The sequence below is a fragment of the Ammospiza nelsoni genome, chromosome 3, assembly GCF_027579445.1.
Source record: "Ammospiza nelsoni isolate bAmmNel1 chromosome 3, bAmmNel1.pri, whole genome shotgun sequence".
Classification (NCBI taxonomy): Eukaryota; Metazoa; Chordata; class Aves; order Passeriformes; family Passerellidae; genus Ammospiza; species Ammospiza nelsoni.
Window position 1 is genome coordinate 5,842,329 of NC_080635.1, and position 24,082 is coordinate 5,866,410.

General features: G+C 41.9%; 1 protein-coding gene across 1 annotated transcript in view; it reads left to right on the forward strand.

The window, feature by feature from the left end:
• Positions 1-24,082, forward strand: part of TTBK1 (tau tubulin kinase 1) — a 94,116-nt gene that overhangs the window by 25,276 nt on the left and 44,758 nt on the right. Inside the window, exons 4-6 of the mRNA XM_059469263.1 lie at positions 9,930-10,003; positions 12,807-12,947; positions 14,205-14,309. Coding sequence (XP_059325246.1) covers positions 9,930-10,003; positions 12,807-12,947; positions 14,205-14,309 — 320 coding nt within the window. The remainder of the gene's footprint in view (positions 1-9,929; positions 10,004-12,806; positions 12,948-14,204; positions 14,310-24,082) is intronic.

Consider the following 24,082-nt stretch of genomic DNA (forward strand, 5'->3'; position numbering starts at 1 on the left):
TTTACAAATCAAGCTGTTCTGTGAGGAATTTAGCTTTTTTGGTTGAAGGTTAATCCCCAAATGCTTTACTGAAATAAATGATAAAGTTAAAATAAGAAATTGGGTTGAGAGCATGGGGAATCACGTATTGTGTATGTTTTTACTGTGAGTGTTGCAATGAGGTGAGAAACATTTCAGGAAGGGAGATACTGCCTTTTCCCAACAGTTGGTGGTAGAGTAAGTTTTTGGTATTGCCATAGGTGATACAGTCAGTTCATGGATTTCCAGATGAAAAGCAAGGGAACAATATTGTCTAAAATTCCTCTGTACTTTTCTGGTAGAATTGAAAATTACAATCCCTCTTAAACAGTGCAACTTTATTGTTTCCTATTTAGGTGTCACACCAACCTTAAGGGACTAATGAATGAGCTGCTGCTCTTTCCCGAACTTGGGATCAGAATCTTACAAGTTGCTGGAGTTCAGCAGAGTTTGGGATAGAGAAGGTTGGCCATTGGGCCATACTGCAGACCTGGTTTGGGCACAGCCTGACCCCTGAGAGCAGCAGCTCCTGGTTGGTGTGGACTGCAGGCTGCTACCAACAGTGAGGATTTCTGGGACAGTTTGTGGAATAGCCACATTTATACCAAATACCCAGATTTAATCATGGAGCTCAGCTCCAGGTATGTCCCTCACAATGTCCTTCCTGCACCAGTCAGGTAATGACTCTTCTAGAAGAGTCTCTGAACCTTCTGATAAACACCATGTGTAGTTTTCTGCTCTGAGGGTGGCCATGTGCTGGAGCAGGTTACCCAGAGAGATGGTTGGAGATACTGAAAAACCCAGCTGGATGTGAGCATGGACAACCTGCTCTAGCTGTCTCTGCTTGAGCAGGGGCATGGACTGGATGATCTCAACAGGTCCCTTCCACCACAAGTGGCTCTGAGATACTCAAGCTTGGCTGTGTGAGATCACTGCCATGTCAGCATCTCTCACCTGCTCTGTGGAGTCATTTTGTTCTGCTCATACTTGATTTGAATTTTCTGGATGTAGAGTGAGTTTTCTGCATCTGTTTAGATATATTAATATGTTTCCCAAAGGCAAAATTCTTTCTTACTTGCAAGGATCATAAGTTGTCTTCTGACCAAACTTCCAAATCTGTTCACTGTCTTGGGTCTGTGAGACACTATCAATGGTGCCCTTTTGTGCTTTGGGTGAAACACAATTGAGAAGTGAGCTTATGGAATTTCTTGTTCCAGCAGGTGATAAGCTGAAGCTCTCAGCTTCCTGCTGTTGCACCTTTACCCAAGAAGTTTTTAGCAGCATTTGTGTTTTTTTCTTGCCTTCCATAGACTTTAGTAGTCAAAATCAAAACCTGGTCCCGCAAAGTTGCTGTAGAATATTTCCTTGTCCAGGCTGGACTTGCAGGGCTCTCGACATTCTGTCTGGTGCTACTCTATCTAATTTCTAATCAATTCCAATTTCTAATCAATTCAGAGCCAATTCTAATCAGAGCACCACAAGATAGTTTTTTATTTTAATCCTTGTGGAGCAGTATTTGCCTTACATTGTCTTGTTGCTCCTAGAGAAGCTAGTAGAGAATTACACTACTAGGGTTGAAAATCTTACCAATAACAAATTCTGAAACTGTTTCAGGGACAGTTAGGGCACATCTGCACAGTGAATTTGGGCATGAATACAGCTTCTCTGTCAGAATACCATTTGTGTGCCAAACCCTCATTTTATTCCCTTAACCACTACTGTAAATCTATCTTTAAGTGAGGTGTGTGTGTGATTGTACCATTTGCACACAATTTTAACATAATGGGATTTTCTGCTTTGCAGTCAAGCACTTTGAAACCAAGCCTAAGCTGCAGTGACAAAACTCCTCCTGCAGATTGTCTCCAGCAGAGGAACTTGCTGGTGCAGTTGGACCTGCCAGTGTTTTGCTCTGTAGAGAAGCCTTTGGATCACTTTAATTTAAAAGTAAATGGAAATAAGATCTGTATGGCTAAGTGAAGGAGTAACTTGCATATCCAGAGAGCAAGGACAGCTTTGGCTGGATTTTCTGAGTTTCAGCCTCTGAAGCAATGTCTCCATCAGTGAGCAGTGGGGAGAAGCAGTTGCTCATGCCTCTACATCTCCAGCAGATATGGCTTGGGCTTTACACTATAAACTTCATGGATTTATTGGGGTTTTGCTTTGGGTTAGTTCTAATCTGCCCTCCTGTCTGAGGGTGCATTTGTTGGTTTGGCCTCTCATGTAGGATTTGGGGACTACTTGGTATGCTCCTGAAATAGAAATTCATGGTCTGTTTGCTCAGAGAAAACCTTACATGACCCAAAGCCACTCTGGGAGCACTGACACGTGGTGGCTGGGATGATTTAAGGTAGTATGGGGGCTTTCTTTAAAACCTCATTGCTTCTGTAAACCAGGACTCTGAGGCTCCTGGTTTTTTGAATCATGAGGAGAAAAAGAAAAAGTGATGGTTTCCTATCATTGAACATATGGAAGGGAGAGTACTATCACATCTGGATGAGCAGATGTTTTTCCATCTCCTCAATGATTTTCTAATCCTTTAAAATACAAATGGACAGTGATCTGCCTGCTCTCTCTGTGATTTTTTTCCCAATGCTGGATTTGCTGTGGAGCAATATTCAGGTGGCAAAGGAGCATCAGTACTACCCAGACTCAGTTTCCTGCTGCACAAGGATCTGTCACAAGGAGTGCAGTTTGTATATCTTCTGGTCCACAGGCTCTCTAAATATGGCCACAACATTCAGTTCCCTATGCTGAGATTCTCTTTGGAGCAGCCTAGCAGGCTGTAATTTTAAATGGCCAGATTATTTTTGTGCTGAGCAATGTTTTCTGTTCATCTGCAGTGGCAATGTTGCCCTGGTGTGAGGTTACAAGGCCCTGAGTATTTGCTTTTGATCTCCCTTGGCTGCCAGATATTGCTAAGCTCCCTTCAGTGTGTTGTTTTCTTTGTAAATGCCTTCTTTTCAGTGAAACCAGTTCCATTGTGTAGGACTCTGATTAATATTATTCTGCAGTGCAGAGATCTTCTGCATATTGAGTAGTTGTGCAAGATGCAGCCTGGTCACAGGCAGTGTAGTTTTTGAATACCTGAATTTGTTACAGCAGATCCTGTACTGCTTGTTCCCTCTTTATTGCTGGGGTTGGACAGATAAGAGTTTCCTAGCACAATAATGGAAGAAGAGGAACCTTGCTTTTCTTACTTGCTGGTCCTAGGGGTTTTTGTTCTTATTACATGTGAGTTTTTTGTGTTAAAGTGCTGCCTTAATGCTCTGTGATTCAGTTTCTTTTACTTTTGCAGACACAGTTTATATGTTTCTACAATATTTTTCTAGGTGGATGTAAGCAAGCTCTCTGCAAAGACTAGAAAGCAGAGTGAATTGCCCTTGTCAGACTTGCTGTAACTTCAGCCTTTTTTCCCATCACTGCATTTTTCCACGTGGAAATGTTTGAATGAACTGGCATTTGTTACACATGATTTTTATGCTATGGTGCCATTGGGTGGGGGAAGGTCATGGCATGGCTGAAAAAGGATTTAAACCACATTTTTTTGAGATGTTGTTAAATTTTTGCTCCAGTAGTATTGTGCCCTGATCTGTGTGGGATCTATTATCAGTACTCCTCTTCAAGTACTGATAATCTGGTTTAGGGAAACAACTAGAGGAAATTAGTTTCCTCTAGTTGGTAATTGTGCAAGGTCAGGTAGTTTTACCTTTAATTCCTCTAGTTGGTAATTTTGCAAGGTCAGGTAGTTTTACCTTTAATTGATTAGGGGACAACGACCAACCTTTTGGGTTTGTGCCCATTAGTTCATTGACTTCTTGCAGAAGCATTAGCAAGCTTAATCCAGTTGGTTAAATCCTAGCTGATTACTGTTGAGTAATGTAGTTATTTAAGCCTTACTTCCAGCAGAGAATTTGTCTCCTTTCATGTTCAAAACTCCTTTGTCCAGCTGAGTTGACAGGTCCCTGAAGTCTGGCTGGTTTGTCTGGCCAGAGATGAAATTGGTAACTGCAGAGGAAAGAAGTCAATGTGAGCCAGCTCTGCCAAGCTAAAGGCAGCATTTCCAAGTTAAGTTAGATGATGAAAATAACTCTCATTTCATTTTCTAGTCCTGATGAATCCTTCATTTCTTTACAATATTTGCACAGAAGTGAATTCAATATCCCCACAATACAAAACCTGTGATAAGCTGATAAACCTGACAGTGAGAGGCAAATAAAGAAGAGGATGGTTGTAAAATGTGCACTATAATATAGAGAATTGAGAAACAACTGCACCTTTCCAAATACCAGTGAGAGCAGTTGTACAACTGCATATCCATTGCTGTGCATATCACAGAGACCCCAGCAGGGCCAAGTGCTCAAACAAGTTATGTCATGGTTAGTGACCTAAGCACTTGGGCTTTTCCCACTATGTGACACAGATCCAGAAGAAAATTTAGGCTCTCAGGCAGAAAAGAAATTTATCTGGTTGCTCTGGCCTTTTGTCATTGAAGTTTTGAATCCCACAGCCTCTCTGGGCCCCTGTTCCAGGGTTTCACCATCCTCATGGAGGAATAAAGAAATAGCATTTATTAGGAACTTCCCATATTGCAGCTCATGCCCAGTAGTGCCTCTCTGTGTGTCTCTCTCATGGATTAACCCTGGCTGGCACTAAGTGCCACCCAGCTGCTGACTCAGTGCCCCCATGGGATGGGGAGGAGGGCAAAAATATCAAACCCATGGGCTGAGATAAGAACAGTTTATTAATTGAAATAAGAACAATAACAGTAGCGATGAAAAGGGAGATAAGAAAATGAAAGGGGGGAATAAAACCCAAGAAGTACAAGTGATGCACCACCCTCTGAGCAATGCCCAGCACATTCCCAAGCAGTGGCTCCTGGTGAATCAGCCCCAGTTTTTATACCCAGGATGACATCCCATGGTAAGCAGGATCCCTTTGGCCCATTCAGGTCAGCTGCTCCAGCTGTGCTCGTGCAAGGCCCCAAAAAACTCTCTCAATGAAGCTTTTAACAGGGCTTATGGTTGTTCATTTAGACACACAGGAGAAACACCAACAAGATCTTCTCAAGAGGTCCAAACAACAAAATAGCTTCTCTGGTAGCTTTGGAAAATCAGAGAACTTTGGCAAAAGGCTGGGAGCAGCATTCAATCAACACAAAACACTTCTCAAAGCATTGACTTAGCCCGCTCAGCTTCACAAACTCGAAGCCCATTTGATTTTAAGTTACTGAAAAAAAGGGAATTAGAAGAAGGAGAAGGACAGAAATGGTACAGAGAAGGACACATACAGCTGCCAACTCCTGGGTTCCACCAATATTCAGCTGATAGAAACACCAAGAGGAGGTCAGGACATGTTCTTGCCACATATTTGGCCTTAAATAGCTCTTGGCCTTCCTGGGCCCTTCTCCCAGGTGTGACTTCTGGTCACTTGGCCACTCAGGAGCTGGGTCAGGGGCTCCAGGGGTGGGATGTGGGGCATTTTCTCCAGTGTGACAATTGGCAGCTCTGTCAGGCTGGGGTGCTGGCTCTAGGGGTGCACTGCCAGGCCAAGGCCCAACCTGCCCTGCCTCACACACGTGCACCCAAAAATGTCTTGAGACATCAACCTTTGCAGTGTCTCACAGCTCCCTCCTGGCTTCTTGTGCACCTCCTGACTGGCAGAGCAGGGGAACAATGAAAAGTCCTTGACTTAGGGTAGGAGCTAAGCAACAGCCTAAATTAAACACTCATGTGTTACCAACACTGTTCTCATCCTAAATACAACACACAGCGCTGTAACAGCTACCAGGAGTAAAATGAACTCCAGCCCACACAAAACCAGGACAAGCTCTGAGGAAAGTCAGGCTCCATCTTCTTGGCACTCTTGTGTTGGACCAGCAGAGAGTTTCCCTTCTAGTGCCTTCCTAAAGGCTGAACAAACCCAGTTCTCTGGCACTTTCTGTTAATTTAATCTGTTACATTTTCCTTTCCTTGCCACCATCCTGGTGGCCCTGCTGAACTCGTGATGTTGGCATTGTGCAGGAGAAAATGCAAGAATTGGTGAGGTAACAGTAATAAGAGTAACAATTGCTATGAGATTTATGATAATTCATGCAGCAGAAGTTACTTCAGTGTTTTGGGTGAACTGATAGGAATGAGACAGCTACTCCATGGAGGTGAATCACAGAATTTTAGCATAAAATTAAAAGATTACATTTTTTAACTTCTTTGTGGAGAAGAGTGGTTACTGGTTTTCTGGTGAAAACACAGGAAATATGGAGTCTCTTACAAAAAAACCAACTTCAAGTTGCAACAATAATGTCACATATTTCTTTCTTAGTATTTATTTGATTCGTTTCATTGCTGCATTGAAAATACATTAGGGATATTTAAGAACTTAAATGAGTAGAAGATTGGAATGAATATTGGTGCCCACCAGTTTGAAATTGATCCTTGTGAAAAAATAGACTCAAAAAAGGATCATAATTTAGGTTCTTTTAGGGGCTGTGTAATGAAAGCTTTTCATGTAATGAAAATTTTAAAGTATTCAAATGGGGACTTTAATCATATCTCTACAAGGTGATGAATATCTCTCCAAGGGTTATACATGAGAACATAATTATTGACTGTCATTTTTAAGTTTCTTCAGAAAAAGGATGGTGAAGACCATTTCAGTGACTGAAATCTTTCTTACCCCATATTATATGGGACATTATTATGTTCATTGTAGTTAAAAGACTGCAGTAGAAAGAATATTTTTCTGTGGCTGAACATTAAAATTTTGCCTTAACTAAATGCTTGTGAACAAAATAAAACACTCTGAAACTTTTCTCAAGTCAGTGCTTCTGAACATTGGGCTGATGTATTCCTCCAATGTTAGTAATTAACTGGCCAAAACTCTTCATAATCTATTGCCCTGTTTTTTGCTTTGTTTTAACAAACAAAAGCAGATACAGAGCATATTTTCTATGGTATAACTTGTGACCCTCTGGAATATCTGGGTGATTGTTGAGCAGAGCAGTAAAATGGTAGTGATGCTTCCCATACCAAATATACCTTGGGAAAAAAAATACATTGCTCCCCTCGCTTCTTTCTTTTCTGGGTTCAAATATGCTTTGCTGCTCTCTTCTATGATCTCCATGCTTGAGGAGGGCATGTGTGAGAAGAGAGGCTATTTCCTGCTGCCTTAAAGGGAATTTATGGATGGAATGACAATTCCAGCATCCTGTCTGCACAGGAGGCAATTACACATGATTGTTCTTGTGTGCTTCACAATTCTGCTCAGCCTCAGGACTGAGCAGCAGGAATCCCAAAATCACACCTGACTGTCAGCCTCCATCTGCTGCTTCAGCATGGCATGAGCTGCTCCAGGAGAGCAAACAGTTGTAATCTGGTGCCTCCTTTAGATGAAAAATGAGTGAAAGGCTCTGGAACCCACAGGGTTTGGTGCTGCAGGCATTCATCCCACCTGTAGGACTGGCTGGCCGTACATGCAGCGCTTCTAAATGTGGCCTGTCTTTCCTACACTCTGTTATATTCTTTTTGTTTCATGCAGAAATGGGCACAGTTTTCCTTCACCTCCTTTCTTCTGTTTTCCTGGTGTTGCTTGTGTTGCAAGGCAGTGCATGGCAGAGCTGTTCCAGGCAGAGCCTAAATTCCCGAGACCAACTGGCCGGGTTTTAAAGCCTGTTTTGGACTGGAAAGGAGGATTCAGTATAAAATCATGTCAGTTTGGGGATGCAGGTAATCAAGAACTGTCAGTCCATTATTTTCAAAAGTTGTAGTAAGCAGAAACACGTTGTCATCCTAAACAAGCAAAAGATTCTCAAAAATAATAAAAACTAAAATGCTTTTTCTTTCTGTAAAATGTTGTGATCCAGAAAATAGTGGTGTTATGGAGGAAACAGATTTAAAAGAATTTTTAGAAATTAGCAAGGATGTGTCTTAAGTCATACCACTGGAGACACTACCCCTCTGGTTTCACTGAAATTAGTGATTTAGATGAGCAGGTTCTCCCTTGCTTTTTAATGCTTATCTGTAGTTTTGCAGCAACAAAAAGCATGTGGTGTCCGTTCTTTGCAATTATTTAAAAAAATAAAAGCAAGTTTAAAAAAAATGAGTAATTTACCCTTTTCACCACACAATAGCTCTCATTATCACTAGAAACAGTCACTGTGTTTTGGCTTTTGCCTCAATATCCATCCCCTGGTGCTCTGAAAGGCGAACAAAGGAAAGTGGGACTCTCTAAATCTGTGAATCATGGCTGGGATGAGTGTGGGCTTGCTCCTGTCCATCCTCTCTGCCCCCTGAGTGGGTGGCCAGCTTGCTGAAGCACGGGAGTGTAATGAGATCCTAAAGAAACAGAACTGATGCTTTCTGAGGTTGCCCAGATGTGTTGACTTTGTAGCGACAACTCTGGCTCTGAGGGTCCCTTCACACTAGCAGGCAGTTGATGTTATTTCTACACTGCCTATTCTCATTAAGATATTTGAAAAAACTCCTTTTCATTGTCCCCTGCAGGATGGGGATGGTCACCTCACAGAGACAGGGACAAGGCAGAGGTGTTTAACACATTCTTTGCCTCTGTCTTCAACATGGCTGATGGACCAAGGGGGTCTCAGTGCCCTGAGCCTGGAGGATCTTGGCTGTGAGAATGATCAGTTCCCAGTTGAGCCTGAAATTGTGCAGTCTGCTGCTCCAGCTGGGTCCCTACAAATCTGTGAGGCTTAAAGGAATTCAGCCAAGAATCCTCAAAGAGCTGGCTGATGTCATTGCAAACCCTCTCTCCATGATTTTTGAGTGGTCTTGGTAATCCAGAGAGGTCCTAGCTGACTGGAAGCTGGTGAGTGTTGTCCTGATCTTCAGGAAGGGAAAGAAGGAGGACCCCAGAAACTACAGGTCTGTCAGTGTCACTTCAGTGCCTGGTGAAGTTGCTGAGCAGATGGTTCCAGGAGGCATTGAAAACCAGCTGGGGCAACCCTGGATGTACAGACTGGGGAATGAAAGCTGGAAAGCAGTGCCATGGAAAGGGGCCTGGGGATCCTGGTTGAACATGGGTCAGCAGTGCCCTGGCAGCCAGGAGGGACAACCCTGTCCTGAGGGCATCAGGCAGAGCATGGTGTCTTAGTTTGGAAAGACAATTGTCTGCTAAGGAAGGCAGAAGCCTCCCCTGAAATGGAGAATGTAAACCCCCTCCCTCCAAATTGCTATAAATTTGAAATTAAGGGGCTCTCGGGCAAAAATATGGGAGCAGGAATAACTGTTCTTTATTAGGGATGAAAATAAAAAGATAAAATAAACAATGCAGTAAACCAACACTGACAGGGTCAGAATATGACCTGACACCCTGTGGGTCAGGGTGTTGGTAGCAATCTAATTGGAATTGTGCCTGCAGCCCTCGTGGAGTGTCAGATGTGGTTCTGTTGGAGCAGGGATCCTGTAGAGAAGGATGTATTCTTCCTCTGAAGATCCAGTGGAAGAAGAGGCAGCTGCTGTTCCTCTGGGAAATCCAGTGGAGAAGCTGTGCTGGTGTTCCAGAATCTCCAGAATCCCCAGATTATATCTGGGTAGGAACACTTGGCTCTTCCCTCTGGGCATTTTAAAATGAAATTGCTTTTATGTTTCAGTGGAGTATTTCCATAAACATCTTTGTTTTTCAGTTGTCTCTGACTATAAAAATCAGGGTTTGCTCATGTTGAGGTAGCATTAGATTAACTGTTTCAGGGTAAGCAGTGCTAGTAGGTAAGTGTGGTGGTGGTGTGTACAAGTGAGCTTGTACTGAGTAAAGTCAGTGTAATGAGCTGAGCTCAGTTTTTTATGCATAACTCCTTACCTGATACCATTTTATGGGTACCAGCCCTGAATCAGAAACCATTTCTCCAAACATGATGATCACAGGGTTGTTATCTTGTGTTCATTTCTGTTTCTTTTCAGGGAAGGATCATGTTTGCAGATTTATTGGCTGTGGAAGAAATGAAAAGTTCAATTATGTGGTCATGCAGCTTCAGGTGAGTTCTGTCCTTTGCCTCTCCTGTCTGTCCCATAGAGATGGCATCACTGGGAAGGATTTACACTGAGAGAATAAGGCCAAGCACTGGTGTAAAGACTTGGTTGTACACAGAAAGAGGGTGGAATGAAAAAGAGTGAGAAGGGCTGGTGCTGCTCTTGATATCCCTTGGGATGGCTCCAGTCGTCAAGATGTGCTAAAATATTTCATAGCTCTGCTTTTCTGTTCAAGATGGCTTTCTGTCAATTTTCTGGGGAAAGCACTTCAATTCAGAATGCTCACAGGAGCAGCCCACAGCATTGTGCAGCAGTGGCAGCTCTTTGGAACACCTCCTGCTGATCTGTGATGCAGCATTCAAAATATGCCTTGTGTCAGAGCTCAGAGTGAGCCAGGGTGTCACAGCAGCAGCACAGTTTCTCTGTGAAAGGCCGTGATCTCTGGCTCCCCTGTCTCTCCCAAGCTCAGCATTCTGCTCTGGAAGTGTGTCCTCCTGTATGAACACTGCTGATATCAAGTCAATAAGGGCAAGTACTTGGGTAGCTACCACGTGGTGACTGCACTGCTGGGCAGTAGGTGAAGCAAAACAGGTACCAGCAAATCCCAGTATTTCTTTAAAATAAACTTCTGATTCTTTTGTAGTTCTGCTTTGCAAGACAGTTGTATAAAACCAGTAAACTCCTGGTGCTTGATTTTGCCTTTTATGCACCATTGGCATCCCAACTGCTGTTATGGATAAAAAAAATCCTTTCCTTTCTAAACAACCCTGGCTACTGCTGCTGCTGCAGTGTGGGCATGAATATGATTCATGAAAGGGCTAGCCTGGAGCTCAGGGAAGAACAAGGCTTCTACCCTCCCAATCCTGTCCTTACCAAGCCTGATCAAAGAGACTTTATCTTGGAAAGAAATTTCTCTGCATGGGTTCTCTTACTTTCTAGTTTGTTCTTGACTATGTAACCGAGCTCGTAGAGTAGGCAGAGCTAAAAATAATTTCATTATTTGCAGATGAAGATGTTGATGCATGAGGCATTAGTTAGTTCTGCACCATCACTGTTCAGGCTAAAATTCTCATTCTCCTTCAACTTCAAGACATGCTGAGACATGGTTTATCACGTGTCACTCTGAATGTTGTGTACTGCAATTCTCCTTTTCAGTCACCAGGACTGAGGCTTCCACTCTCAAGCTTTGCAACTCATTGCATCTTCACTGTTCCATAATCAGCCTGACAGTGTTTATTTGGAAAATAATGCTCATTTTGTGTCTTTTCCTGGTAGCAATAGCAGCTGGGGAAACTTGTAGCACATTTCAGCGTGCAACCTTAAAAAATGAGCCTTGCTTTCCATATTATCATTGGATAAGAGAGCTGGTGTTCAAGGAGCAGCTTTACAGTGGAAAGCAAGATCTGCTGTCAGTTCAGTAACTTGGATATTTCAGAACAGCAATAACAAAGCTGTGCTGCCTCTAGTAAAGTGTCACAGAAATTCAAGAAGATAAGCACTAGAGAGGTGGTTTCGTTTGATTTTGTTCATGTGAAGGAGCAAACCTGGGTGGACTGCTGTGGCTTGGCTGTATCTATGAGCTGGCCTGTGTCAGGTGTGATTCTTCAAGGGTCCAGAGCCTTAAGTGAATCATGGCTCAAAACAATTTGGGAGACTTGTCATATGCTACATGAGCCAGCTGGCACCTTGATGTCTGTACCTAACTTCAGAACTGGGAACAAGTGGATGAAGAGATGGCATTTGGAGAGCAATCTCTGTTTTCTTCTCAGCTGTTTGGATTTTTTAATATATTTGCTGTTGGGAATTTTGCTTGAATTCATGTGGACTTGTATTACAAGCATATGTCTTCTCTAGATGCTAGATGTGTTCTGTATATGTTTTACAGAAGCAGAATCAAGAGATTCTAAAGCATAGCAATGAGCAGCATGTCCCTTAGCTTTTATTCCTCGTGAATGTTCTCTGAAACAGCAGGTTCTTGTCCCTAGTGTTTTTAATGAGTTGGTAAATGCATTAGTTCTGTGGGTTACAAGAGCACTCTGCCATGGAATACAATCATTTTAGTAGCTTCTCTTTACAAAGCTAAAGAGGTACAGACAAAACTGAGATGACAGACATCAAATAATACTGGTATTTTTTCTTGCATTTACTCTGTCATTTTTTCCCTTTTCTTTCCTATAGTCTTGATTTTCATGCATAGCTGGTCGCCCTTTTGTTTTTCCTCAGAAATTTAATTAACTGGAGGTATATTAGCAATTTGTTTTGATAACTATTAAGTCAGTGGGAAAATCCTCCTCTCCTGATTTTGGGTATGATTTTACTGATAGACAACTTTCCCCATTGTGGTGTTGCCACAACAATGCTGGCTTGAGCTTGAACCAGACCATGTGTGCTAGGAAGTTTCTGATGAAACTGCAGCACCACGACCTGCTGGAATTTGTACTGCTTAAATCTTTAGAAGGCTCAGAGAGCAGCCAGAGGTTGTGCTGAAATCAGCTTCTGTATGGTCTGGGTTTAACAGTGAGGAGATGCTGGTCTTTCCAGTCTGAGGCACTGCTGTCCATGCTGTTTCTATTTACCAATAGTGACCAGCTGACTTCTCAAGATACCATATTGTTATCTTCTTATCAGCAAATGCATCACTTAAAAACTAAAATGAACTACTGGAAGATCTTACGAGAAATAAAGCAGACATGGCATGAGCTCCTCTCTGAGTAGCATGTCTGGTTTTTTGGTGTTGCATGTTAGAACTCACAGCTGTGAAAGGCTCTGTTTCCTGTGGTGGTTTAAGTGTTCCATTGACCGTTTCAGGGCAGAAATCTTGCAGATCTCAGAAGGAGTCAGCCTCGGGGGACTTTCACACTGAGCACAACGCTGCGACTGGGCAAACAGATTCTGGAGTCAATAGAAGCCATTCATTCTGTGGGGTTCCTGCATCGGGACATCAAGCCTGTATGTTGTTTTGGAAATTTTCCTTTGGTTTTATGTCTGTCTGTTCTGCTTGAGTCAATAAAGACAGTGTGAGTATGGACAGGTCTCAACAGATACATTTAGGCTTCCTTGCACACTTCCACTGTCTGACATGTTTGATATTTTCCATAGGTACAGAATAGTAATATTGTATTGTCCTTCCTTTAGGTGCATAGAAAACCAGCTTTTATTGGCAGAGGCTGCTCCATGGTGGGTTGGTAGCTGTCAGTCCTACTTGCACCAGTCAGGATCCCATGATGAAGCAGTCTAGTTCTGAATGGCCCTTTGGAGCCCAGCCAATTATCTCTGTAAAAGTTGTTCATAAAGGAAGTCTTGTTCTGTGACGCATCACTCGAATAAATGTTAATTCATGTATTTGACTTAGCTAAACCATGCTCTTAATCCTACATGAGTGATTGCCAGAAGAATTGGAGCACAGTTTCCAGTGTCAGAAACACAGTCACATTGTTGGTCATCTGCCTAGGCAAAGCACAGTAATTCCAGGTCTCATTGTAGAAGCCAGTCTTCTTCCTACAGCTCTTCACTACTTGTCCTGGACGCTTGTTGCTGTGCCATACCTGTGACCAACTTCTTTCTAGCAAACTCATTTGCTCCTTTTAAAATTAGCTGCTTTTGGCTGACTGGATTCAGCTGAAAACCAGTCACTGATGTTGGCTACAAATCCTTTAGCAGTCACCCATTATGGTAAAGGATAGAACTTTAGGATTGAGGTTAAAAAAAGGAAAAGCTCTGTTTGCTTGTTATTGGTTTATTTACTAAGAACCAAGCCTGGTGTTTTCTATATGCCTCAATGTTCAGATAGATCTTGGCAGTGCAGTAAATGGAGATCCTGGGAGTTAGGGCAGAATAATTCATGCTAGCAGCTGAACTATGAACAGAAGCATTTGCCTACAAGAACTCCAGCCTGTTATGCAAATGGAGTTCTCACTGCAGAACTAGTGGTGTTAAATGTAGCTCTTTGTCAGAGCAGCAGAAATTTAGCTAACCTAGTGTGAATTTTAGCAATTTTGAGACTCCTCAGTCTCTCATCTGCAAAGCGAACTTCTTATCAAGGCAGTGTTCTCTAATCATGATGTTTAAGGTGCATCTTAAAATGAATCTCTGTGACTCGTTTCCACCATAGGCATGTGGAGCTGCATGATGGAATTTTGCTAACAAATGGCCACTCCTACCCAAGCTGCTGGCTTCAGTTTGACTTTTCTTTCCTTCTTTGTCCAGTCCAACTTTGCCATGGGCCGGTTACCTTCGACGTACAGGAAGTGCTACATGTTAGACTTTGGGCTGGCCCGCCAGTACACCAACACTACTGGGGAAGTTCGACCAGTAAGTACATTTCAGGCAGTGTTTTCCCAATTCTGCCACTGATTAGGAATGGAAAGGTTTTGTGGTTCTGTTTGTTTTGTTGCTGTTGTGTGTGGTCATTATATTGCGCTGCATTTTCTGCAAGGTGAGAAGCAGTGACTTCAGCTGAGTTGGGGATCTGAGAAGGGATGGTAGATCTTGTCTTAAAAGATGTGTGGCTTTTTCTTTTTTTTTTTTTTTCTGTTTTGTTTTATTTCCTTTAGGATAATCATGTTTTCCACAGGCTTGCAATACTTGCTGAGTACAATATGGACTAACAAAGAGGGTGAGCCCAGTGCTGGCCATGTAACTTTTGTAGCCCCAGGGGACTGGTCTGGTTCAGTTCTCTGTGGTCTGGTGAAACAGGTTGGTGTGTTCTTAAAGCTTTTGATGAAAAAGTGTGCTAGAAGTTAAAAGCTGACCTGATCTCTGGGGCTGAGCTTACTGTGATGCTGTTCTCACCCTTCCTGGCTTTGGTTTTATGTCTACTGCCCCGATCCAGATTTCCTAGCAGGGATATTTCAGTGTGCCTGCCTGGAGGGGAGGTAAGGGCAGGGGGCATGACTTGTGCTGTGTAATATGGGTTTTATCTTCAGTTCTTTTACCAGCATGGTGTTATCTGGGGTCACTCATAAGGATGTGTAAAGCTTCAGATATTCTAGGATCTGTCAGAGAATTCCTATATTTATTTCAGAACACAGTGCAAGCAGAGAGTGCTGATACAATATCTCTGTTTATCATCCTAAGCTTGCAGCTTTGGATCTGCACACTTTTTTCACGTGCAAAATAATTGTTGTTCTGTAAAGTGTTGATAATGTGCTAGCTAAACACAGAGACTCTGTAGTGCAGGGTATGTTTGGGGAGTGGGAAGAAAGCAAAGGCCAGTGAGCAAATTTTGTGTCTTTAGCAGATGAATATAGCTGGGGAGGTTTTTTTCTTTTTTTTTTCCTTCTTTCATAAGTCTTTTCAGTTTTCTTTTTCTCTGTAGTTGGGAGCAGCTCCAAAGGTTGTGCCTGCCTCTTATTCTTAGAAAGACACATGTTATGTACTACTGGGCTTCTTTGTCAGTGCTTTTTAGTTTGAGGATAACCCTTCTCCATATTGCCCTTCAAAAAATATAGTCCCATTCCTTTCCTCTTTCTGCAGTCAGAATTGAAGTCCATTACAGCTTGAAACTGGTATTTGATTTTCTGCAAAATTCCTTCATTTCTTAATGAAATAATTCTTTACATCTGTATTTCAAGTCCCATTATTTAAACACTGTTCTTTCTTTACAATTAAAGACATTAATTTTTCCACATGTCTCTTCTTTTGAATCCTCTATTTTGTTCCTTTCTCTGTGTAATTTAAAATTATTTCACTTTTAGTTTGCTCCTAGGCCCTGTAAAAAGTCTCCATTCATTTGGGATGTAGGAGGATCACACAGGTTGTAGTCTCATATACCTGATGCACCTGTTCTCCCACACCACACTTCAGGGAGTCAGGCTTTTTGACAGAAATGATACAGCAAAAAACCACATAAATATTCACTTCAGTGCCTTTTAACATTATGCAATAGTCACTGGGCTCTTTGGTCCTTTTGCTGCCTGATACCACTTTGAGTCCCACTTACCAGAGCAAGGCATTTGTCTGGAGAAGCACAGAGTGATTGCTGCCCAAGTAATGCACTGAGGATTAGGAAGGAGATGGATGGTATGAAGGCAAGAGAGATGAAACATTTTGTGGTGTTTTTGCATTGGGTTTTTTTTAATAAGAACTTTATCACTCGTTTCACTGAAGAGATATTATTTCAACCCAGTAAGGTAATTATTTTTTCTCCATTCTCTTTCCGTTCATTTATCCATGGAGAAGACATTTTCTGAAAAATCCTGAGCCTAGTATTTCTGTGGTTTGGTTCTGAGGTACAATACACAAGATAGGTGAGGGAAGGGGCTCACTCCCTTTTTTTGGAAGCATGTCTGGATTTTGTTTTCAGTCATATTCAAGTTTTTAACAGAATTTTTCTGCTCACATAGGTTCTCTGCAGTTTCCTACAGTTTCAGAAGCATTGTCATACTTTATGAATAATACCATAAAAGTATCACCTGTTTTCATATCCTCTGAAATTCAGAGCCACAATCTTATTATCACCTTTTCAAAAAAACCCTGAATGACTTTCTAGTAATACAGATAATGAGCCAGGTCTTCAGGATGCTGTGGGTTTGTTAGGTTTTGGAGTTTTTTTTAACTTACCTCTTGCCTCTTACTTTCTAGAGACTGATTAAAGCTTTGAAGTGGGATCATTTCAAGGTCTGTCCCAGCAGTTTTTATAAAGGGAGCTGTTACTCTGCTGAGCCTTTGATGAGTGTTATGGATTTGATCTCTTTATCTCTACAGAAGATGGATACTTGACACGTGAGCCTGATAGATCAGCATTTGTGAAGTTATGGCCCACTTGACGTAACTAAATCCAGATTTATTCTGAATCTGAATTTGTCCTGTGCTTCTAGGAAAACAAAACTGATCTCCCTTGTGTGGCATGCTAATATTAGCACAAATGCCAGTCCTTGGAGAGGAGCTGTTGTGGCACAGATTTGCTTTCATAGGAATGGTCTCACCCCTCTGCTGCTTGCCCATTGCCACATGTTACAAAGTCTGCTGGGCAACAGTCTGCAGGAACTTGCATTGCTCCATGAAGCAGAAGATGGTGGAGACCAGAAGGTGTGTAAGGAAGCATCCTGGGCTCTCTCACACCCTTGCTTTAAGTGTTGCCACAGCTGCTGCAGCTCTGTTAGTTATCAGTTTACTGTGCTGCTTATAAATGCCATAGAGGGAAAATTAAATCAAAATTTTCATGCCAAAGTTTTTGTTAAACATTAAGAACCAGCCTCACTGTTAAACTTTGATATAAAGGAAATCATGTTCTGAATTTGGCTGATTTCAAAACTCATTGTTTATTGCCTCTTTATAGGACAGCTATAGCTGACACCATCAAATGAGAGAGAAACGTGTTTTGCAGTGCAGCTTCTTGTAGTGTGGACCTTTTGAGAGGCTGATGTTTTTGAAAACTCAGCTGTACTGTATGGACGAGCTTGCCCTTGCCTATATGCACAAATGCTGCAGAGAAAACTGTTGGTGCTTTGCTGATTTCTCTAAGAAAAGCTGCGTAGACTTTTCCTAATTAGAAAGGTAGCTATCCCGGCTAGTTACATTTCTGCTGTTTCTGTTCTTTAGGAGAGTGTCAAATTTTCATTCTGAACCATCATTATGCTTTTTAAAAATTAGTATTTTACATGTCAGATGAAACAGAATACATCTACCCAGCTCCCTGTGACCTTACCTGTAGGATATCCAGAAACATCTCCCTTAGGGCTGGAGACAGGTTACCTGAGTGCTGCAATTGTTGTGGTCCATATGGAATGGGCTGATGAAAACTACAGCACCTTTTTAGTGCCTTTGTACAAATCTGGATGAGGTAACAGCTGCTGATGCATGGGATACCACCTGTCCAGTTTCAAAGAAGGTGTTGCAGATCTAAGCAGTGTTCAGAAGACAGCAATGACAAACTTGCATGGAGTGGGATTGAAAAGATTGTGATTATAACATGCACAAGACAATAAATGAAAGGAATTTTATTAAAGTCTGTAAAATACTAGTTAGTAAGTGCTTGCAGTTGCTGAGGATACCCTTCTGAGAAACAAGTCCAGTTTTTTCTTCCTGATTTTCTCCCCTTTCTTTATGCCCTCCCACCTAAAAAATCTATTTTGTAGTGAATCCCAAGACCTTTCATAACAAATTTGATATTGCAGGATGCAGTGATCTAGTTTAAGGATTTAACTGTTATTTCCCCTAGATGCAGCCTTCTGCTGTGGTTCAGATACAGACAGGAGCAGTTTTATTCACCATGGTTGTACAACTCAGCTTTGCCATGCAGCAGTATCAGTAGTCAGTGCTAAGACAACAGAACTGACTGTTGTCTGTCAGCAGCTGGAGAATGAACTGAGAAAATTTTGTGTTCTTTAAATATGAAGAATGTGCACAAGTCAAATTTTTCATCTTGCATTAATTTTTATAGCAGAGAGCTGGACTAGCAGAATCTGTTTGATACAGAGAGCTGAGGCGGAGAAGAAAATGTGAACTTGAAGGGGGAAATGAACACAAACATTGCTATGCAGATGATGAACAACATATGCTTATGTAATGGAGGTGTTCTGAGTCATGAAGGTCTTCTGTGCTAATGTAGGTCAGGTTTTGGACAAGAACTCCTTGATCCTTGCTTGGCTCTGCCTGTTTTGTCACGTGCAGCACAGAAGGCATTGTGCCTGTGATACCCTGACTTCAGAAACACATTCCCTGTGCCTCCACAAATATTAATTGCAACCATCAAATGCTTTAGCAGCTTGCCCTTAATTATTTATTTGAAAATAAAGGCTATGTTTTTTTTTTTTCCCTGAAGCCTCTCTCCCGTTGCGGGATACGACAGGGGACTGTTGTGCTCAGCCAGCATTTCATTTTAGCTTAGTCAGCTGCAGCCCATTGATCAGATCCCCATCTCCTTGTGGCTCAGACTGCACTGCAGCAGTTTGCAGTGCCTTGCTGGAGAGGAGGCTGCACATGCACGAGGCACTCAGTGGGCACAGGGATGGCTGATGGTGTAGGCAGGACAGAGCGCACAGCCTGTGCACAAGAGCCCGAGCAAGGCTGAAGAAATGTGTCAGCTAATTGAGAAAAAGGCATTTGTTTTCCAAATGTCTGGGCATGGTGTTAAAAATAAACTTTGCTGCAGTGAGTAAGGTATTAAAAGAGGAGATCATGGCATGTTTTTCTACTAAGTAGTTCCCCCCCGCCGCTGGAAAATGAGCTATAAAGTAACACAGAGGACAGGAACTTCTACATCCCAATACCCCAGATACTCAGACAGAGAAGCCCAGTATCTTTATACCTGCTTTGTACTTGAAATACATGTAAATCTGTAGTGTTACATAAGAAATGAACATTTTGGAGTAAAATAACATTTGTGGAGCTGTATTACTATATTAGCTTGGGTAGGAACATAATTTTTGTCTCAAATTTCGTATTGTAGAAAAGTAATCACACAATAGGCTGAAAACACAGCACAGTCACATTTGTTCAGAGATGAGGAAAAGGAGAAAGAATGGACCTAAGTCTTAAAAACACTGCACATTTAATATATAGTAGAAATGCAATTTCAATGGGAACAGGTTAGTTATAAAACAAATTATCACAAAAATTATGGTTCTCATTGTTACTTTAATTGCTGGGGTAGCAAGTTTGCACTTGAGAAGTGAGATTATGTTCTGATTTAAAATGCCACAGTTACAGAAATCCAATGCTGTTGAAATTGCATGTATGGAAAGCAGACTAGGTGATGGATTTGAAACTCTCTTAGCAAGCAGGGAATCTGGTATTTTGCTACATGTGGCTGTTTCTCTGCTCTCCTCATTGTAAAGCCCAGGGTCAGCCAGGGTGACCTCAGATCATCTACATCAGGTTGGTGTTGGTTTTATTTTACACAGCAGCTGCTGAGGGGGTGAGGGAAAAGGAAGGACAACTCAGGCTCAGATTTTATGTGTACCTGCAGGGGACTGAGATCCCATTTTCCATCTCTGAGTGCTTTTACTACCAAGCTGCAGGGGGGTATACATTACATCTGAATGTGTCATTTCCTTCTGGCTGATGCTATTCCACTTGAAGCTCTGATTATTCTTCTCACTGGAAAATGGAGGGAGGAATATAAAACTCTTACTGTGGCCAGTGATGAGAGAGCAGAAGCTTTGCTCCCTAGGCGAGTGAATATTGGATTTGATTGGGGTTGCAGGTCAGATTTCCCCTCAGTCAGGTAAGTGCTTTTGCTGCCAGGTCATACTCTTCCTCCCTCTTGGTAATAATTATTCATGTATTCCATGCCAAAGGTATCATTTCCAACCTGTGTGTTTTTGACTTGCATCTCAAGGCACCCTTAGGGATGAGAGTGTCCTCTGGAAGGAGGGGGATGGGGTTTACATGTGGGCAGGTTTGAACTTCAGTGTGCTGCATCTCAGTGGTTGCCACAGCTGCCTTTTGTCTTCTTCCTTTTGATAGAAGGGAATCATCATCTCCATCTGGTTCCAGGAAAGTGTTTTGAGCTCTAAATCCCAAAGGAGATGTGACTCCAAAACATTTCCATTTCAGTAGCTCCCTTGGTCTGTTTCAGTGGATGAAAATCTTCTCTTTCTTACTTAGCACTCTCTTCTTTCTGTGGGGATATTCTGTGCTGCTTTTTGCCTTATGGGGCCTTGCATGTAAGAAACAAGTGCAGCTCTGAGGCCAAAGCTCTCTTGTTAAAAATCATGATAACTGAATAATAGGATTACAACTGAAATAAGCTTTTGACTAAAAAAAATACTCGTTTTTTGTTTTTACTGTGAGAAAGGCATTCTCATCTTCAGCACAAGTTCAAGTGCTGTAATCATGTGATGCATGCTATTTAAAAAGACAAAATACCTTGTTCTTTAATGATGTTGAATTCATTGGAAGTTTTGAACTCTCCTAAAGTAAAGTAGGATTGATGGCATTTTAACTCAATGGCTTTGTGTCTTTTGATTTGGAAAGAATAGCAGGAGACTTAAATAGCTTTCTCAAAACTAAATTTTATGCAAAATTTATAGAATTCTTAGGATTTGCACATTTTCAGGAAAAGGGAATAGTAGGACTTGAATAAGAAAGTCCATAGTGTGGATTGCTTTTGATTCCTTGATTTCTATTGGAATAAGTGTCTGTCAATCAAGGTCTTTCCTCAGGTCACTGAATTAAGTTTTAAGGTTATATAATATATAATAATATTAATTTTTGCCTCTGATGAGGATGTCCCTCAGATTTCTCTGCTGTGCCATTCACAGATGCAATGACTGCTCATGTGACCTAAAAGCAGCCCTCCTGAGTTTTCATCCTGCTCTCTCCCAAACCACCATTCTGCATCTCCCCACGGACAGTGGAGCACGGCAGCAGTCACCAGGGAAAGGGAACATGCCTCAAGTTGGCAGCTGAGAAACCTGTAAAGTTGGCAAGCCACTGTTTGTATGGAGATTGATTGTGACACAGCAAGGTAGTGGTTGCAGAAAAAAACCAAATATCTTGGGTGAGAACCCGTAACAATTCAAATAGGAAAGGAGATGTTGCTGTTGATTTTTAGAAACTTGTGTGCTAATGTTAGAACTTGCTGTGGATGAAAAGGGCAAGAGATGAGGGAGCAAATCCCCTTGAGGGCTATTAGATCAGTTTGGTTAGGGGAGGAAGGGAGGAGCACACACCAGATAATTGTAGGAAGGAAAAGCACAGTAGAAGTGTACAAGTGACCTCTGTGGTAAGGCTGTCTGCATGGCTGCTCGCAGCTTTGTTTTTCCAGTTATTAGGTGCGATGTGCAGGCAGGGGAAGGTTTTCCCTAGAGGGCCCCCTCTCACCACTTACAGAGCACTCACAAATCACACAGGCTCACCAAAGGCTTGGTGTGTTTCCTGGCTAAATGAAACTCAGCACAGGATGGGCCAACAGCCCTGGGAAGGGTGATGGGAGATGGCAACAGCTAAACAAGACGCAGGTTTCTGTTGGGATACAATAATGAATGTTTTTTAATTTATTTCTGTTTAATTTTTTCTCATTTTGTTGGTTTTTTTTATCATGTTTTTCTTTGGGTTTCTCTCTGTTTTACAGTTCTTTTGGGCTCTTCTTTTGAGGCTGTGTTTGATGCGTTGGCTTCCCATCCGCTGCTCGTAACCATCTCTGCTATGAGTTGTGAGTGAGCCATCACCATGCTTCTGGGTTTTCATTTTGGTTTGTGCTTTTGTTATATATGGAAGTCCAAATTACACCTGGTTTTCTTTTTTCCCTCATGATCTGTTTGTTTTTCAGCAGGATTGTGACAGCTACCTAAATGTGATGCAAAGGCCTAGAGCACTTGGGATTCTCTCTGAGGAGCTGGCAGATATTTGGGTGGTGCCAGACTGATTTTGTCAATTCTGTGGTTTCAGAGACAAAGGGAGGGGAGTTTTCTCATCTTACTTTTCTGTCTCCAGCTTCCACTAGTCATTTCTGACTCCCTGTGGACATAAAATATAATGCAGTCATTAATGATTGCACAAAATGCTGCTGTTTAAGTTAAGAAGTCAAAATGCATATAAGAGGTGTGGATTTTCTCCCCAGCAGAAGAGGTGGAGAGGCATCTCCTTCATGAACCTGTCTGAAGAAGCAGAAGGTTCCTAGAGGTCACAGGAATGCTTCCTATTAGTTCAGCTAAAGCTTTCTTTCACTTTTCCTTCTTACCACAACCTTTCAACACAAGTCATTTCTACCCAAGATATATCTCCAAATGCTTTCCATGATCTGTGGCATCTCCTCTCCCATTACCACCTTCTCTTCAAACTGTGCTAACTTTTTTTTCCACGTTCTTACTGCTGAAAGTCCTTTTCCTGATTCCAGGAGGAATGGGTTAATATCCTAGAGCACAGCAGGCCTGCCATGGGCAAAGGTTGTGCATCTCATGAGGTTCCAGAAAGCTGGGGAGGAACCAATGGTCATGGTCATGAGAGCACCACAGTCACAAGAAACAGCAGGAGAGGAAAGTACTGGCATCCAAATACAAGCTTTTAGCAAAGCACATTCAAAATATCCAGTTTCCTTTTGCTGGTGAGGCAAAAAAGGAATAATTTTAATCTCTACGAATGAACATGGTGTGAGGGGCAGGGATTCACATTAATGAGAAAATATGAGCACTCCTCACATAAAAGGGGAGTGTGCAGGAAAGACAGACTTCATGTGAATCATGAGGGGGACACTGTTGGCACTTGAAGTACAAATGATCCTGAGTGTTTAACCTGGAGAATGATGGGTGTATAACAGCACAGTTTGGAAAACACTTCCACTTCATACAGGATTTTGTTACCTACTTCTGTCTCTGTCTGTGAGGTGGTCTGCATTGCTAATGCAGTGAAAGGAACACACAGAGTGTAGATTTTGCTCTTTGGTGGTGATCTAACACATTGTCCCAAGCTAAAACTCATTTTAAACCAAGTTTCTTACACAGTGCAACACTGTGTAGTAAAGTACTTTAGCTTTGTGGTACACACAATCTCAGTGAGAGAAGAGATTTGCTTTATAACATTTTTTATAGTAACACTGATGTGTAAAAAAAGAATCACTTATGGTTTAAAATTGTATTTCAACTTGCTAGCTTATTATATATTCATACTTTTGGGGATTCAAATCACTTGGATTATATATGACTCCATAGTCTGAAGCTCCTGAGTGTTGCAATTTCAATTCTGTTTCAACTGTGGACTGGTCTGGACAAAAAGGATGCTGTATCCAGGCTCTTTCCCACTGCTGACCAGTGCAGTGGTGGGATGAAGTTTATTAACTGGAAGAAATGAAGTGTGTAAAGAAATCATCTGGAAAATCAATGTTTATGAATTCAGAAGAAAAGTCAATAATAGTTGGGTCTGCAGCATGTGCCACAACAAATGCTCAGGGAAGAGTTGTTTGTTTGAATGGAAAACAAGGAATCTCTACAGCCTGGGAAATGCTGGATTGCAGTGACAATTCCTTGTGACTGGCAGGACAGGCAGACATGGTTAAAAGAGGTGCAACCTTTATGAGCAAAAGACAGTGTTACACAGTTAGCGTCTGCCTGCTTTGTTCAAAGGACTCTAAAGGTCCTGTCAAAGCAACTGCAAAGTTTTGCCAATTGCAGTGCTCTCCCTTCCCTGAGGTCCCACGAGAG